The sequence below is a fragment of the Gracilinanus agilis genome, chromosome 2, assembly GCF_016433145.1.
Source record: "Gracilinanus agilis isolate LMUSP501 chromosome 2, AgileGrace, whole genome shotgun sequence".
NCBI classification, from domain to species: Eukaryota; Metazoa; Chordata; class Mammalia; order Didelphimorphia; family Didelphidae; genus Gracilinanus; species Gracilinanus agilis.
Window position 1 is genome coordinate 32,592,178 of NC_058131.1, and position 17,145 is coordinate 32,609,322.

Below are 17,145 nucleotides of genomic sequence, written 5' to 3' on the forward strand. Positions count from 1 at the left end.
CCAACCGGCCAGCTCTCAAGGGGCCCAACCGGCCAGCTCTCAAGGGGGCCAACCGGCCAGCTCTCAAGGGGGCCAACCAGACAACACGCAAGTGAGCAAGACCAACCCAAAAGGGGGCCAGCAGACTGCACCAGAAAAAGGCAAGAAGACCAATCTAAAAGGGGACCAGCAAATCTCCCCAGGAAAAGGCCAGCAGACACATCCAGAAGGAGAACAACAGACCCCCCTAGAAAGGGACCAGCAGACCAACCTGGAAGGGGACCAGCAGACCAACCTAGAAGGGGACCAGCAGACCAATCCAGAAGTGGACCAGGAGACCAAAGGAGATTCTGATGAGTTTATTTCTAGTGATCCTTTTAAAGAAGAGTCCAAAACAGACACCAATGTGAAATCTCCAGCAGACAATCCTGAGCATAGCAACCCTTATTTGGAGGAGAATGGTCAAGGCAAGGAAAATTCAGAAAGCAGCCACTTTTTTGCATACTTGGTCACAGCAGCCATTCTAGTAGCTGTCCTGTACATTGCCTATCACAACAAGAGAAAGGTAAGTTAAAAGTTAAATTGGGAAGGAGATTTTGGGTTTTTCAGATTCCTCTCAGTTGAGGGGCCACATTATCACCTCAGGCTCTAGCAAAGCTGTTTACTTTTCTTACCTCTTGTTTTGACTTTTAGACATCTAGATTGTTTGCTTTCTCCCTCTTGATTTAGTGTGAAATCTTGCTAAGAATCTCAAAAATGTGTATCACTTCCAGCCTAATAAAACTGGAATAAGAAAGATTAAGCAATCAGGTTGCAAAGTAGGATTTAAAAAATCTGTTTAAAACGTGAGTGCTGTGATGATAATATTTAAATGTTAATACCGGTATTACCATCCTTTTTTGGTTTGAGATGTTATTATTAATGAGGCCTCCCTCAGCCATGGCCCATGGTGAAAATTTTTAGCTGTCAAATTATATGACTATGATATTGTCATGTGAAAATGCTTACAAAATTTAAAGGATAATTAAATGCTAGCTGTTATTTTTACTGTGATTATATAGGGTTAAATTTGCAAACTGATCCCTCAAGAAATCTTATTTTTATATTTTGCTTGGTTGGGGAGGGGAGCTGGCAGGTAGAACCTGTGATTTTATTGATATAGGGAGCTCACATAATGGAATTTTCTTCCACTAATGAAAATTGTCAACCCACCTGTAACTGATAGTTTTAGTTGTCTGAGAGCACACCCATTAGGAAGTCTATGGATGGATTTTAGAGGGTCTGTGAACTTGAATGGAAAAAAAAATTACATCTTTATTTTCACTAACCTTTAACTAAAATTGAGCATTTTGGTTATGGATATAGGCAACCAACTAGTATCCTTTCTTTTTTTAATTAAAAAAACAAGATTAAAATTATTTATATATTTTATTTCCCCAATTATATGCAATAATTGTTTTGCATGTTTCCCAACATTGTAAGGTCCAAAATTTGCTCCTTCCCTTTCTTTCCCATAGATGGTAAGCAATTTGATCTGAGTTTTGCAAAACTTACTTCCATATTGGTCTTTGTTGTAAAGGAATATTCATATAAAATCACAACCCCTTCCCCCCAATAAAAACACAAATAAAAGTAAACAATAGTATACTTTGATCTGCATTCATCCCAACAGTTCTTTCTCTGGAGGTGGATAACATGTAAGTCCCTCAGAATTGTCCTGGATCATTGCATTGCTGAGAGTAGCTAAGTCTTATCACAGTTTATCATTCCACAGTATTGTTGTTAACTGTGTACAGTGTTCTTCTGGTTCTGCTTATTTCACTTTACATGTAGGTCTTTGCAGCTTTTTCTGAAATCATCCTGTTCATTGTTTCTTATAGCCCAATAGTATTCCATCACCAATATATACCACAGTTTGCTCTGTCATTCCCCAATTGACGGACATCTTTTCCTTCCAATTCTTTGCCACCACAAAAAGAGCTGCTGTAAATATTTTTGTACAAGTAGGTCCTTTCCCCTTTTTTTTAAAAAATCTCATTGTGTTACAGACCTAGTAAGTAACCAATCAATATTCTGAGAAAGGAATCCCTAGGCTTCACAAGATTACCTAAAGCATTCACCATAGAAACAAAGTTAGAACCCTTGTATTAAATGGTATAGATTCCTAATGTGAATAGGTCCCCTGATTAAAAGTAGTCAGTAATTAAGATGCATTTAAGCATATTTTCAAAATACTTTATTTTAGAAACATGAACCAAAATATGAACTTAATATTGCAAAAACTAAACCTTACTTATTCTGAGATAGTCATCAGGATATATTGAAAACTTTTTGTTCTTCAGTTGTGTCCAATTCTTTGTGATCCTGTTTGGGGTTTTCTTGGCAGACACTGGCATGATTTGCCATTTCCTTCTCCAGCTTGTTTTACAGATGAGGAAACTGAGGTAGACAGGGTCAAGTGACTTAACCCAGGCCCATACAGTGAACTCAAGAGAGATGAATCTTCCCAACTCCAGGCCTTTTACTCCTTACAACACAGTGCATACACTGAGCCACATATGTGCCCGGAAGTATGTAAAGATTACATTATAGATAAATAACAACTATAGGTAAACAAAAACTTTTCTGTTTTGTGACCAGACAGGAAAATTGCCCGTTGTTCCATAGAATTTTAAGTAACAATCTCTGAAATGGCTACCTCTGATATTAAAGCTTGAAAATTTTCCTACTTACAGAGCATTTAAAAAAATCATTTAGAATACCTTTCTTTTTTTTTTTGCCAGATCATTGCTTTTGCCCTGGAAGGAAAGCGAGCCAAGGTTACCAGGAGGCCAAAGGCCAGTGACTACCAACGCTTGGACCAAAAGGTAAGAAACTAGAATCTCTAGAAGGATTGCTGCTGCTTCAGGCAAGGAAGCCAACTCCATAATTGGACAGTACCTAAAAGGTTAGAAAGAAGTGCATGAAATGGCTAGATAGATACAGCCCTTCAAGGTTTGTAAAGCACTTTTCAAATACGATCTCATTTGATCCTTAAAACCACCTTGGGAAGTAGGTGCTATTATCTTCATTTTACAAATAAGAAAAAGTAAGGCAGATATAGGCTTGCCCAGAGTCAAAAAGTATGAACTGTCTTGAGGGCTAATTTGAACTTAGGTCTCCCTGATTTAATGCTCATTTCCCTATCCACCATGCCACCTAGCTGTCTCTAAGATCAAAACAACTTAGGTAGAGCATTGGTTTGTGATTTTCTAAGCCAAATGTTCAAAACGTAGTGAACATTCAGTTAACAGGTGTTGACTTAACTCTTATATGCTTGGATGAGGGAGAGAAGTATACACACCTCCTTACTGGGGCAAGTTTCAGATTGACCAGAGGCCAGTGAACTTGATCAAGCTTTCTTCTCCTCAAGTTTCTTGCAAAAAGAGCTCTGATTTGCTTCCACTTCTCTACAGCCACCATATAGACCCTCTTCTCTTCTTGTTCCAAGCACTGATAAGGAATGACATAGAGTTTACCTTTGGGGTGGTCTTAGTTGACAGCCAAGAAAAGCCCTTTTGCTGCTTTTTGCTGTCCATAGAGAGAACCAGGCATGGTCCCTCCACCTTAGCAGAGAAGGCTTCATGGGCCAGTTTCAGAATTCTACCCGGGTCTGCTGTCCTCTCAAATTCACTGGCCCTTGGCACAGTCAAGCTGTAGATTGCTTTTTTTTTTTTTTAACCTTTTCCTTCGGTCTTAGAATTGATACTAAGTATTGGTTCCAAGGCAGAAGAGTGGTAAGGGGGGACAGCTGGGTAGCTCAATGGATGGAGAGCCAGGCCTAGAGACAGGAAGTCGTAGGTTCAAATCTGGCCTCAGATACTTCCCAGCTGTGTGACCCTGGGCAAGTCACTTGACTCCCATTGCCCACCCTTACCACTCTTCTGCCTTGGAGCCAGTACACAGTATTGACTCCAAGACGGAAGGTAAGGGTTTAAAAAAAAAAAAAAGAATGGTAAGGGCTGGGTAATGGGGTTAGGTGACTTGTCCCAGGGTCACATATCTACGAAGTGTCTGAGGCCAGATTAGGACCTTCTGACTCTAAGCCTGGCTCTCTATCCATTGAGCCACTTTGCTGCCCCCCTTAAATTTTTTTTTTTTAAGAATGACTTTGAGGGGGGGCAGCTGGGTACCTCAGTGGATTGAGAGTCAGGCCTAGAGACGGGAGGTCCTGGGTTCAAACCCGGCCTCAGCCACTTCCCAGCTGTGTGACCCTGGGCAAGTCACTTGACCCCCATTGCTCACCCTTACCAATCTTCCACCTATGAGACAATACACCGAAGTTAAGGGTTAAAAAAAAAAAAAAAGAATGACTTTGAGGATAGTTTTATTTTGCTGCTCATTTTTATTTATTTAAGTTTGCCGAGTCATTTTTGTATTTATGTGCAATTTTCCAAAATCACAGCTAGCTATCAGCCACAGGTAAGAGGTAGAGAAGAATTCTTAGAAACGAGCCTGGTTATTGTGGTTGTTGTTGTTGTTGTTTTAGATCTGATTTCACCCTGAGAAACGTGCCTGCCCTACTGCTTTGTGTCCTGAAGTACGAGAGCCTGAAGAATGGTGCCTGACCTGGGCAGTACCTATCTCCCTGAGCTGGGGCTCTGGCGAGTCTGGTCCAGTCAAGACAGGGAATATTTTCTTCTTTGCACCTGCACTTTGATAAAATCAGACTCCTTCTGTTTGCTAGTTGTGTGCTGTTTTCTTCCATTCTTTCCTCCTCTGAGGGCAACTGAAGAGACACAAGAGGTTACTGGGCTGTGACCAAAGGAAAATCCTGGCCCAAGATGAGCTATTGTTGTACCCTCTTCTCTAGGGCTAATACTAAATAATCTTCCTCACAACAGGTTTGGTGGCAAAAAGATTTGCCTTAGCAGAAAATATTGCACTCTGACTACTCCTCTCTGCTGACTTGAGCAGACCCAGGGTAGGGAGGGTGAATTACTCATTTAAGAGATGGTAATGGCCGAAGTGGGAGGGTTTCCAAACAGGAGAGATCTTTTCCCCATGTGAATTCCTATTCATCAAGTGCAGATTGTTCAATCTTTCTAATATTTGCAAATTGCTTCAGGAAAACTACAAATGAGGGAAACAACGTCCCTCCAATTGCACTGATTATATATTGAGCTCTGGGTTGTGGGAGCTAAGCCCCTGAGTACAGATGTTTTAGAATTTTAAGATGATCATTTATAAATGTCCACAATTTCACCCACAGGCACAGTAGAAATTTGCACATGAGAATCACGTCATTTTATCAAAAGGTTTTTGAGAAGCAGATTTCCCACCTAACCCAGTTTGCACTTGCCATTGATTGTTGCCTTTCTTTTAAAATGTTCTCAAGAACTTCTCAGCCAGTCAAACTTAGTCTGTTTGCAGGGATTCTGGAACCTGTGAACCTTTGGTGGTTCTGAAACAGAGCTGTCCTGCTTCTCTGCTTCTGTCGTGTCAGGGATGTTAAGATCTATGTGGTGGAAATTTCTAAGAGGCAAGGAGGTGATTTCTTGGATGTAGTTTCCCTGCTGGAAACATCAAGGGAAGTCGGTCACAAGATAATTGCTTATATTGCATTGTTATAGGGATTCTGGACTTTGGGTAAAGTGAAACCTGGAGCAGAATAGCTTACCTCAGGGAAACCCAGGGGATCAGATAGCCTACTGAGAGAGAAGCCAGGGCATTGTGGGGAAGCTTGCAGAAGGCTCATTTCAGACTGTTGCATGAATTCTTTCCTGCTTTTAAATTGTGAGAACTACTTTTCTTAAGTTGACCTTTTTTTATTTCATTAAAATCAATACTTCCCTTACTGAAAAGATCAAGGCTCTCTAATGTACATATTTTTATTTAGCCTTATCTCTGCTTTAACCAGTCAGTATCTTTGTGCCATTCTTCACCGCACTTGGAGGAAGAAATGTTTCTTCCTTTTAGAATTAACTCCCCTGCCCAGAATCTTACTTCAGTTTTTTCTGCCTGTTCCCAGAAGTTTTCTTTTTTTAGTTATTGCCCTTCCCCATTTATTCTTTAGCACTTTTTAATTTCTTTCCCACTTTATTAGTTTTTCCCTTTCTATCCCCAAACACAGAGCACATTTTTTTCCATTTGTCTGCCTCTGTTCCTTCTGTGACCATCCTGTCGTTCTCCTTACCCTGCCTAGCTCCTCAAGCAAGTGGTATTTGAAATTCTATCCTTATACCCTTGGGTTTGTGATATTACACGAAGCCTTATTATTCTCCTACCTCTCCAGCTGCTCCTCTTTGGCACCCTTTGCTTCTCTCCATCTGCTCCCTTTAAACAGTGAATATTCTTCAACACTTAGTCATTCTGCTATTGTCTCTATGTACTCAGGGAATTCATTCACTGTGGGACTTTGTATCTTTAAGCCCCACCTCCCTTATAAGTCCCCATCTGGTATCTACAACTACTGGCTGCATGTTTCTACATGGATGCCTGGCTCCCTGTCACTTGGAACTCAGCAAAGCTAAAACCAGACTCCCTGGCCTGCAGACTGTCTCTTCACTCTTGACTTAACCTGGTTTTTTTTTTTTTTTGTTTTTGTTTTTGTTTTTTAGGATCACATTCATTCTTCTTATTATCCAGGCCCTATTACTCCTCAGAATGAACCATACCGATTCTTCCTTTAACATATCTCTCACCTCTGGTCTTGTTTTGTTAGTTTCTTTTTTTTCTTTTTTTAAATTTTAAACCCTTAACTTCTGTGTATTGACTTATAGGTGGAAGATTGGTAAGGGTAGGCAATGGGGGTCAAGTGACTTGCCCAGGGTCACACAGCTGGGAAGTGTCTGAGGCCGGATTTGAACCTAGGACCTCCTGTCTCTAGGCCTGGCTCTCAATCCACTGAGCTACCCAGCTGCCTCCTGTTAGTTTCTTTTTGTAGTTTCCATTGTCATCATCCTGATCCAGAGCTCCTCGTCTCACACCTGGCTTATCGTCGTAGCCTTGTTTACCACCAGATTCTTTCTCCTTTCCAAGCCTTCCCCTTGCACAGATGACAGCTTCACTTTCCTAAAACATTTCTTTCATCTTATTCTTCTACTCAGAAATCTCCCATTGTCTCCAAATAAATCCAGGTTTTCCTGCATGGTGTTCAAGACCCAAAACAATCTAGTACCAAGTTAGCTATCCAACCATAACTCTTCTAGGTTGAAACACTTGCTTTGTGCTAAAGTCTGAACAATCTTACCAGTCTATGAACTATCTCCTTACCTTGATCATGCTAATCCTCCTCTTTTAATGGAACCAGTTTGCTTCAGGGGCCCCTTAAATCCCCCCCCCCCCCTTTCAACTTGAACAATCTATATGCGTCCTTTTTTCTGAACTTAACTTTGTCATGCATCCAGGAATTTAATCATTTGTGGCTTCATTTCATTATTCCGTTTGAATGGATGTGGTCTTGCCTCCTTAGTTGAGACCATTATCTTATCTCTTATCTTGTTCAGTAAATCGTGGAGTTTCTGTAGCCATCACTTGCCACCTAAATGTAGTATTATATTAGATTAGGATCTCAACTGCTTAGAGGTTTCTAGCTTTGCCTAAAGAAGAAAAGGCAGAAGAATTTTATGGCACTGAGGAAGTTTAACCTTTTGGGGGAACTGTGATGTTGCATTGTCAGACCCATGTTTCCAGTAAAAATTGGAAATTCCATTTTTTCAATCCTTTGAGTTGAGAGAAAGGCTGTTTTTTATGTTGAAATAATGCAAAGAACTTAAGATCATTTCACTCCCAAAACTCTCATGGAGTATTGTTGTGCTGAATGGTTGTTTGGAAAATTTGGGGCCAGTTTCCCCAGAAATCTTTCTTCAAGTATTTTTTTAGGGAGTAAGAATCTGACCTGAAACCTGGGAATGAAGACTAAATGCCTTTTTCTATGATGATTTTTTTTTTTGGGTTAATTTTTTAAGAGAAATGTTGATAAGATTCTTTGATCCTCCTTAAAATCTTACATTACTTACCTGTGGATTATTTCTTCTTTCTCTGATTCATTTCATTCCAGACTTTTTTTTTATCTTAACCTATGTTTTTGAAAGTCAATTTGAAGCTGAATGAAGTTTTTGTGATCAGAGTTGGAATCCTTTGTACATTTGGAATTGTAACAATTGAGGACCTGGGAAGGACCTAGACAGTACATCAGGCCCAATCTTTCTGCTAATAATTGCTAGGGAATGTTGCTAGAGTTTATGAGTTCAGTCCTGATCAGACTTTTGCCTATAACCCCCTGGATTTAGTTGTGATATTCAGTGCCATGGTCCATTCTACTATAGGTCTCTCTACATATCAGGCATGTATTTGCCGAATGACGTTATCTTGAGGTTTATCTGCACCTGTGCTTAGAATTCATGAGCTATGGTTTTTATTTCCCATTGCATTGGGACTCAATTTTCTTTAAAGAACTATCTCAGTCGTTGATATATATGTTTCTGTGACTTCCAGTATGCCTTGCAAAATGAAAAAAATTGTCTTTTGGCATTATTGTCCCTTTCTGGGTAGTCTAGCCCATTTCCTTCTTGGTGGATTTATGTGTCGTGTCCCATACTTTCACTTTTTACCAAATTTCACCAATAAATTTCGTGATTTTTTAAAATGTTATTTGGTCTTTGCTGATTTATATCCACTTTTCATTGTCCTCAATGTTTTGTTACATGTTTTCATGCATTGCCATGCCAAGAGGCAGTTTTGTATTGCAGCATGAAACCAAAGCTATTCCATGTCAGATTCAGTTCATACATACCACAAAGCCTGTCAGATGAGATTATCGCACCACAGAAGGTTTACATATAAACGAATTCATTTTAGGGCCAAAAAAAAAAAAAAAGATGAAAAGTAGGAAAAAAACTGGGAAAGGTATAGGCAAGTCACATCGTTCAATTCAGGTCTCTTACAGAATAAAAGGATATGTAGAAATCAGAGAATATACAGTATAACTGGACCATAACTAGACCCTTTAGCAGTATTGAGAAAATCCAACTTGACTGTATGTATGTTATTTACAAGTTTAGGGATACCTGGGATTTTTGCTCTTGAAAAACAAGTGTGGATAGTTAAAAGTCCTTCATGAATAAGATGTTTATAGGATGGATATTCTTAAGGTGCGCATTACTTCCTTGTATAATACAGGTATAGAAATCTTGGTCCAGAATTACTGAATTTGAGAGTTGGAAGGAATTTCACTAGCTATCTAATCCAGCACTACTAAGATTCAAAAAAAGAAGCCGCACTATAGAATCCAGGACTCCAGAGGCAATGCATTACTGTTCTGGACAGCTCTTAGGAGATTTTCCTTGACAGCCTGAAGTTCCCTCTGCAATTTCTATCCACTGGTCCTGGTTCTGCTCTCTGGGGCCAAACAGAACAAGTTAATCCCTCTTCTATATCACAGCCCCTCAGATACTAAAACAAGCCTTCGTATCAGTCTTGGAGTCTTCTTTTCCATTCTCGACAGCTCCTGTTCTTTCAACAAATCCTCATATGACAGATCCAAAGACCCTTCACCATCTGTCTGACTTTCCCTCTTCTGGATACTTAGCTTATCAACAATGTCCTTCCTAAGAGCCAGGTGTTTTGTTAGAAAGTAAATACCAATTTTCGTGAAAATTTTATTTCACATAAAAAATACACAATCATGATAGGAGACCATAGCCTAGGAAGAATGAACTTACAACATTATTATCCCTGAAAAGGAAATTATGTTGAATCTGTGCTCTCACCTAAACCCAAGCTTTTGGAAAGAACTTCCAGACATAGTTCTAGCTATACCTTTGAGTAGTTGTTGCTGATGACCTAGTATTCTCTGTTTGTGTAACTGGGAAGTACAGGAGATGGAGAACATATATACCAGAGGCTTTTGGGGAAATCTATGTTGCTGAGGACATTGCTGTGACCCTCCAGGGCTTTCCAAGGTATTATTATAAGAGCTGCAGGAGTGAGTAGAAAAAATGAACCGAATTCCAGTGAAGCCATCTACAATCTGGTCATCTAAATTGGGCTTTCTTCAGTAGGGGGCTGTGGCCAATGATTAAAAACAAGCCAAAGATGAGTAGTTCTTCCTCAAAACCAGTTTGACCTGAGCCTTCTTTCAAAGTCTGCTTTGATATCTCTAGAAAAATCTTCCCATTCATTCTGTCCCCACATGCCGAAAAGGGAGGAAGTGCTGGCTCTGTGTAGATAGTAATCAAGAGCTTCAAAAGCACTTTCTTCAAACAACTGAGGGAGGCCAAGATAAAACATATGGAGTTTATACCCTAAAAAAGGGATACAGCACATAGAAAAATAAGAGAAAAGCAGGGTTTAGGCTTTTAACATAAAATCTCACTAACTTTATTATTCAGAAGGGAACCAACCTGGGGGCTTTGATAGAAAACTTTGAAGTGACCCTTCAGATACCAAGATTCAGATTCAGATACCAAGAATATGTATGAAGGCAATTCTCACTCAGGGCCCTTGGAATACAATAAAAAGGCAGATGGTTGCTGCCCTGGAGTTTAAACCTGGGATAGGGACTAGACCTGTGACTTCAATGGAATTGGGAGCAACTCTGCCACTTAGTCTTAGAGGGTTGTTTAGATCCCTAAGAAGTCAACAACTTGCCCGGCATCTGTTACTGGTAAAACTTGAGCCCGTGCTTCCCTCCCTGGACACCAAGCCAGTTCTCTAACATCCTATCTCATTCATTAACCTGAATTCACACTGTTCTTTACCTTTCTTTGTCACCCACATGAGAGACCTCTCACAGAGAGATGCAGTGATACATTTGGGGCTGGAAGGGACCCTAGAAATGATGTAGCCCCCTCACCCCCCCCCCCCACCACCACATTTTACTATTGAAAAAGCTGGCCTAGACATGTGAAGTGATTTGGCCATAGTTGCAGGGGGGGGGGGGGGTCACCAGAATTCTGGTCCAAATTCCAGAAACATTGAACCGTGTATCATGATGTACCCAAGTGAAGAACACTCACTGTTATTGTTTACAAGGAGGTAATGTTTGGTTTTTGTTTAATGGCCTAAATAAATTGCTAGCCCACAATAGAAGCCTAAGGAGAAACACTGCTAGGAAACACCATCTCTTAGCCCACCTGGAAGACTACCAGGGCCCTGACTTTGACCACCATGATCTAAGAGAAAAAAACCTTTGCCTTGGGCTTCATCTTGGAAATCTAAATTGACAGCTATGTATGATAAGTATAGCTTTCATTAAGGCATAAGGCGAGGTGTTAGAGTGCAGTAGAGGCGAATTAGCAGGTGTGTCCTGCTTTCTGCCCAGCTTTTTGGGCCACTCAGGACTCCCTTGCCTTACATGATCCACTTGGCCTGTGCTAATTCATCCTCTTGGGCAGGGCAGCAGAGATGCGAGACTGGAGTCGCAAAAGGTCCAAGTGCACATTCCGCTGTAGGATGGTGCTGCTACACAACAGGGCCCCATGTAAGGCCCCCAGAAAACCACAGGTGAACACATCCTGCCCTGGAAGGCAAAAACAGTCATGGGAGTGTTGGGCCAAGCAGTATGGCAAACCACCTCCACCAGGGAATTCAGAAGGCTGTGCCTGAGCTCCAGGAGAAGACAAGGGACCCCTGAGTCCTAGTCCGTGCTCTGCTCCCACCTATGCTCCCATGGTACTAGAGTACAATCTCTCCTTTTCTGAGGAAATGGATCAGGGTCTAAGCAAAATAGCAACTGAGTGAAGATGCAAGAGGGACTCAAGAACTAAGAGACCAATTTACTTAGTCCAATGCCAGGAATCTGAGGAGTCTGTCTAGGGCTGGGGCTCTTCACCATTTTTGTGTCATGGATCTCTTTAAACGCGTAAAACAAAATGCCAATTGTACCCATTATATTGAAATATAGTTATCAAAATGTTAAAACAACAAGATCTCAGACTCTGGTTTAAGAAGCCCTGTGAGAGGCACCACATATCAAAGTTCTCTCTTCTCATCCCACCTTTCCTAGTTTTCCAGGGACCTTCTATCTCCTGTTGCTCATAGAACTTTCAGGGTAGAGCCTGAGGAGGGATGAAGGGATAGAGGCAAAAAGGTGAGAGCCAAAGGAACTTAGAGACAACTTAATTCTCCTCACAGTGAGACATTATACCTGTAAGGTAGAGATTGGGAATGGGGCTCTGGGCCCGCATTGAGGCCATTACATGGGGCTTCAGACGGTTCAGGTTGTGATCCACCCCATAGTTCTTTCCGTGGGGGGCAGCCAGAAAGGACTGATGGCTGAGTGGAGTCCCTACTGACACATTATGAACCTGAGGAGGTAAAGAAGATGGTTGAGAAAGAGCCCAGTGAGGTTTTTCGAACTCCCTTTTAAATTTAAGTTTGTACCACTTCATGATGACCTGTCTGAAGCTGTGATCCCCTTACTCCCAGAGTGCTTACTTCCCCTCAGGACCATACTCCTCCCCCCCAGGATGAGTTCAGAGAACTAAGGCTGACCTGCCTCCCCCCTTTCCCTATGCCAGTACCTTCCCCTCCAACTGAGGGTGCAGTTTCATCAGAACAGATATGGAAGCATCTACAAAGGAATTTTTCAGGGCCTCGTAGTCATTCCCTCTCTTGCCTGGGGGCTCATCCTGCCATTCTTCAAACCATTCATAGCGGGCAGGCAGCATCATGATCAGTGTTGATTGGTCTGAGGAGACAGAACTCTGGTCACAATACTTGGAGCTGGCCCATTCCTACCCCTCCTTTTTCCCTCTTCCACGGCCTCTGCCCCACCTGGGAACCTGATTTTCCATGTTGGATCTTTGGCTGATGCTGATGTGATAAAGAAATAGGGAATGTGTGCCACAGCTTTGTCCCTGGATAGGGATAGGTATCTCTCCATCCTGTGAGGGAGAAGAAGAGATCAGCCACATGACTGCTTCCTCTACAGCTTAAATCCATGTAACTCTTGAAGAAAGAATCCTACATTCTAAGTTGGTATCTTAATTCTCTCCCAAGAAAGAGACAGGTGTCATTCTCCCCAGACAGGAGAGTTTAGTAGAAGGGGAGCCTGACAGATTCCTTGGATCCAAAAATGCTGCCAGAGACTCAATCAAGGCAGGCCAATAACTGATCTCGACACCTGAGGAAAGAGGAAGTTGGCTTAGGAGATGTCTCCTGCAAACGGAAGGATGAAAATGATACGGAAGCTTCCAGGAGGAGGACTAGATGTGGAGGCCATGGGCCTCTGAATCATTTCCTGCCCAGCTTTTAGGAAAGAAGGATCCCAGACCTCTCCTCCTTTAGGACTTACGCTTGGTCAGTGTCTGAGTCAAAGTAGACATAACAATTGTTGGCTTCCAGGCCCAGGCTTTTCTTGGAGCCTCGGAGGCAGATGAAGACACAAAGTGCAGACGGGCCATGTTGCACCATTCTCAGCTGGGTCTGAATACCTGTCAAATGAACCATAGTGACCTCAGGATGTAGCGACCAATGGACAACTCTGTTGGTACATATACTGTATATTGACCACAGTCATTGATTTGGGAAAAACCTGATGGTTTAAACTTCCTATTTGGCCTTTGGGAAAGTGTCCTATCCAGTTTTGCTCCTATTTTGTGTTTGGATGAATCTTTTCACCCCAAATATCAACCTGTAGCAACTTAGAAAGCTCTTCCCTTTATGTACTCTCCCATCTCTCCCTTTCTGTATACTCTGCTCATTCCTAGAACCATGTCAACCCCCTTTTCTTTCTTCCTCCCTATTTCCTAGGCTGCCTCCACTACTTCTGTTAGCATTTTGTGCAGCTGATGCTTATATATCTATTTCCTATAACTATGCCCATATTTTTGCCTCCTACTCTGGCTTCTCCAAAGCTGATTCACAGTGCCTACAGAATAGGATCAAATGAGATAAGATCTGGAAAGTTCTTAGCACAGTGCTTAGCACATGGTAAATGCTTAATAAATGCTTATTCCTTCCTTTCTTCCATTAGTTTAACTGCAACTATTATACCTTCATTCTTTTCAATAAAGGAGCTTGCTAAAACTGTAGTAACAAAAGAGAATGCCATTTTGATTCTTTAAATGTGGACATTTTACATACAGAAAATCCAACTTTTACTATAAGAGCAGGTAGGAGGCAAAATAAATGGGAAGATTTGAGTTCAAATTTGACCTCAAGACAACTTACTAGCTCTGTGACCCAGGGCAAGTCAACCTCTGCCTCAGTTTCCTCAACTGTAGAATGAAGAGAGTAATAGCATCTATCTCCCTGTGTTGTTGTGAAGATGAATGAGAGAGTATTTGTAATGCCCTTAGCACAGTGCCTGACACAAATTAGATACTAGATAAATGCTTATTCCTTTTCCCCCTCCTATCCTTCCTGTTACATCTCTGACAGAAATGTCACCTAAACCTTATAGGAAATTGACCCAAATTTGTAAAACTAAGAGCCATTCCCTAATAGATAAGTAAGTAATCAAAGAATATGAGCTAAGTTTTCAAAAGAACTTTCAACAACCAAAAGTAAAAAAAAAACTGCCCCAAATAACTATAAGAGAAATGCAAATTAAAACAAGTCTGAGGTACAAATTTACTCAAATCAAATTAACCAAAGTGATAAAATACAAAGATAGTGCTGGAAGAGCCGTTGAAAGACAGGTATACTGAAAATGGTGGGGCAACAGGAAGTAGGATAGCCCAGCTCCTCCAACACAGTCCATCCACAAAGACTATAGAAAATGCACCAGACCAAGTGCTGATGTGGAAATCGAAGAAAAAGTCATAGCAAGTCATTTTCCCAGTCCAGATCAATACAAGGCATCAGAGAGGACTACAAAAACTGACAATGGGTCTGGTCAACAACATGCCAACGTGGAACATTCTAACGTTCAGGAACTGAAAGTAAACTGAAGCTATACACAAAGACTGAAAGCACCAGGGCAAGAATGGCCCCAGGAGTTCCCTGAACTAGCTCAGGGAGCGGGAACAAGTGCCATCTGGTATCTTCTTTAATCACTACCCAGTTCTGGGTCATAGATCCATAGAAAAAATAGGAAAAGAAGGACACAAATATGGTCTTAATTCCAAGGAGTCAAAACAGAGACCAGAAACTATATATACCAATATCCTTAATGAATATTGGTATAACAATATTAATAAAATATTAGCAAGGACATTGTAGCAACATATCACAGATTAAACGCTGGAACCAGATAGGGCTTATACCAGGAATGCATGGCTAGTTTAATATTATAAAAACTATAAACATAATAGATTATTAATAACAAGAACAATAAAAACCATGATAGCAATAAAATTTTTTTTAACAAGATGCAATATCCATTCCTGTTCACACACACACACACACACACACACACACACACACACACATGAGAATGAATGGTGGTATTGATTTCAAACCAAGGACCAGCATTATCTATCATGGGGATTTCCTGAGTACCTTTCTGATCAGATCCAATGTAAAGTAAGCATGTCCATTAGTCAGTCAAGCTATCAATATTTATTAAGTTCCTACTATGTACCAGGCACTGTACTAACTGCTGGAGGATACAAAGAAAAACAAAAGATAGCCCCTGCCCCCAAGAAACTCCCAGTGTAATGGGAGAATATTATAAAACTGTTATAATGATGGTTGATCAAGGTTCTGAAGCAGGGTTAATGGTGAATGTTAAATCCTATGTGAAACACTTAAGATATGATAGTGAACCTCAAATGATCGCCCACTGCAGTAGATGCTGTCTTAATATGTTAAATCTGCTGAACCCTATCTCCAGATAATAACAGTATCCCAGGGCTACCAGCCAAGCAAGGAATCTGCTGATAAAACTGTATAGTTAACTTTGCCCAACTGAAGCTCTGTACTTCGGATAATGCTTGAGATTGAATGCGAATTGATCACTAATTTGTAAGATAAAATACTCCCCTTCCCTTAAATTATCACAGGATGTGATTCATTAAAGCCCACTAAACTTTTGAAGAAGTTCAAGTCAGTTGTGGGCTTAATATGATTTATTACTAATAAACTTAAGGAGGGAGGAGCAGGATAATGTCTGGGAGAATGGGAATAAGGAAGTCCTTAACTATTTAAAGCTAATGATATTCTTGATGATCTTTGAAAATACCCTTGATCAGGTTGGATTGATAACAGCCTGGTTGCACCAGACAGGCCCAACCTAAATCAAGGTTACTCTGCTGATTAAGATGATTATTGTTCTTCTTGATAGTGAAATTCAGGAACAGGAATTGATGAATTAGATTTGAAGTTGGTTGTTGGTTGATGGTTGAATAAAGCTCACCTAAGGCCAACCCAAACCACCCTTTAACCCAATATCTCAATTCTGAGACCCCTCTGGCTTCCAGTTCCTGGTTTTTATACCCGAGCCTTAACTGCCCTTAGCTTCTGCCAAGCTCCTGCCATGTTCTGTTCATTCCACATTCTAAGCAGGTAACTGTTCATCATCTTGACTTCAATATGGCTGTCCAATATATTCTTAAAAAGACAACAAGTAAACTCACATATATGCAGACAAGCTGTAGACAAGATACATGGGAAATGATCAGCAGAGAAATCTAGAATGAAAAGGAATGGGAAAAGGCTTCTTGTCAAAGGCCAGGTTTTATCTGGGACTTGAAGGAAGCTATGGAAGCCAAAAGAAGTGGCTGAGGAGGGAGAACATACTCTGCATGAGGGGCAGTTGGTGAAAATGCCTGGACATGGTGTGTCCTGTTTGAAGAATAGCAAGGAAGCCAGTGTCACTGATCAAAAAATACATGCAGGGTTTCAGGGTGCAATAAGACTAGAAAGATAGGGAGGTGGGAGTCAGGGAACTGGGTTATGAAGGGTTTTGAATGCAGAACTATATTTGATCCTGATGATGCGATGGAGCCACCAGAGTTTACTGAAGAGGGACATCTCCCTTTCATCTGAACTGGTCAAAATTTTGGTACAGAAGTACATTTCAGACTTCCGGGTTAAGATGGCGGCAGAGTAAGAAGCAGCTCTTAACCTCTCCTGACCGAAACACACAAAACTCCTCAAGGGGACATAAAAACAAGTCCAGACGAACGGAGGAACCCCACAACAGGGCACAGCGTGGAAGGTACGTGGAATCGAGACATTTCCAGGCTAAAAAGGGCTCTTACTCACTCAATTGCGAGCTGAGCAACCGCCCCACCC

General features: G+C 41.1%; 2 protein-coding genes across 2 annotated transcripts in view; one reads left to right on the plus strand and one right to left on the minus strand.

The window, feature by feature from the left end:
* Positions 1-6,673, plus strand: part of TGOLN2 (trans-golgi network protein 2) — an 11,848-nt gene extending 5,175 nt beyond the window's left edge. The window contains exons 2-4 of the mRNA XM_044659307.1: positions 3-544; positions 2,763-2,846; positions 4,508-6,673. Of these exons, the coding sequence (XP_044515242.1) occupies positions 3-544; positions 2,763-2,846; positions 4,508-4,513 (632 nt within the window). The 3' untranslated portion in view covers positions 4,514-6,673. The remainder of the gene's footprint in view (positions 1-2; positions 545-2,762; positions 2,847-4,507) is intronic.
* Positions 6,674-10,910: 4,237 nt separating this feature from the next.
* LOC123233140 (all-trans-retinol 13,14-reductase-like) overlaps positions 10,911-17,145 on the minus strand; it is a 39,203-nt gene continuing 32,968 nt past the window's right edge. Inside the window, exons 8-12 of the mRNA XM_044659308.1 lie at positions 13,259-13,397; positions 12,739-12,848; positions 12,486-12,652; positions 12,110-12,269; positions 10,911-11,482 (exon numbers count right to left, since the gene is read on the minus strand). Coding sequence (XP_044515243.1) covers positions 11,337-11,482; positions 12,110-12,269; positions 12,486-12,652; positions 12,739-12,848; positions 13,259-13,397 — 722 coding nt within the window. The 3' untranslated portion in view covers positions 10,911-11,336. The remainder of the gene's footprint in view (positions 11,483-12,109; positions 12,270-12,485; positions 12,653-12,738; positions 12,849-13,258; positions 13,398-17,145) is intronic.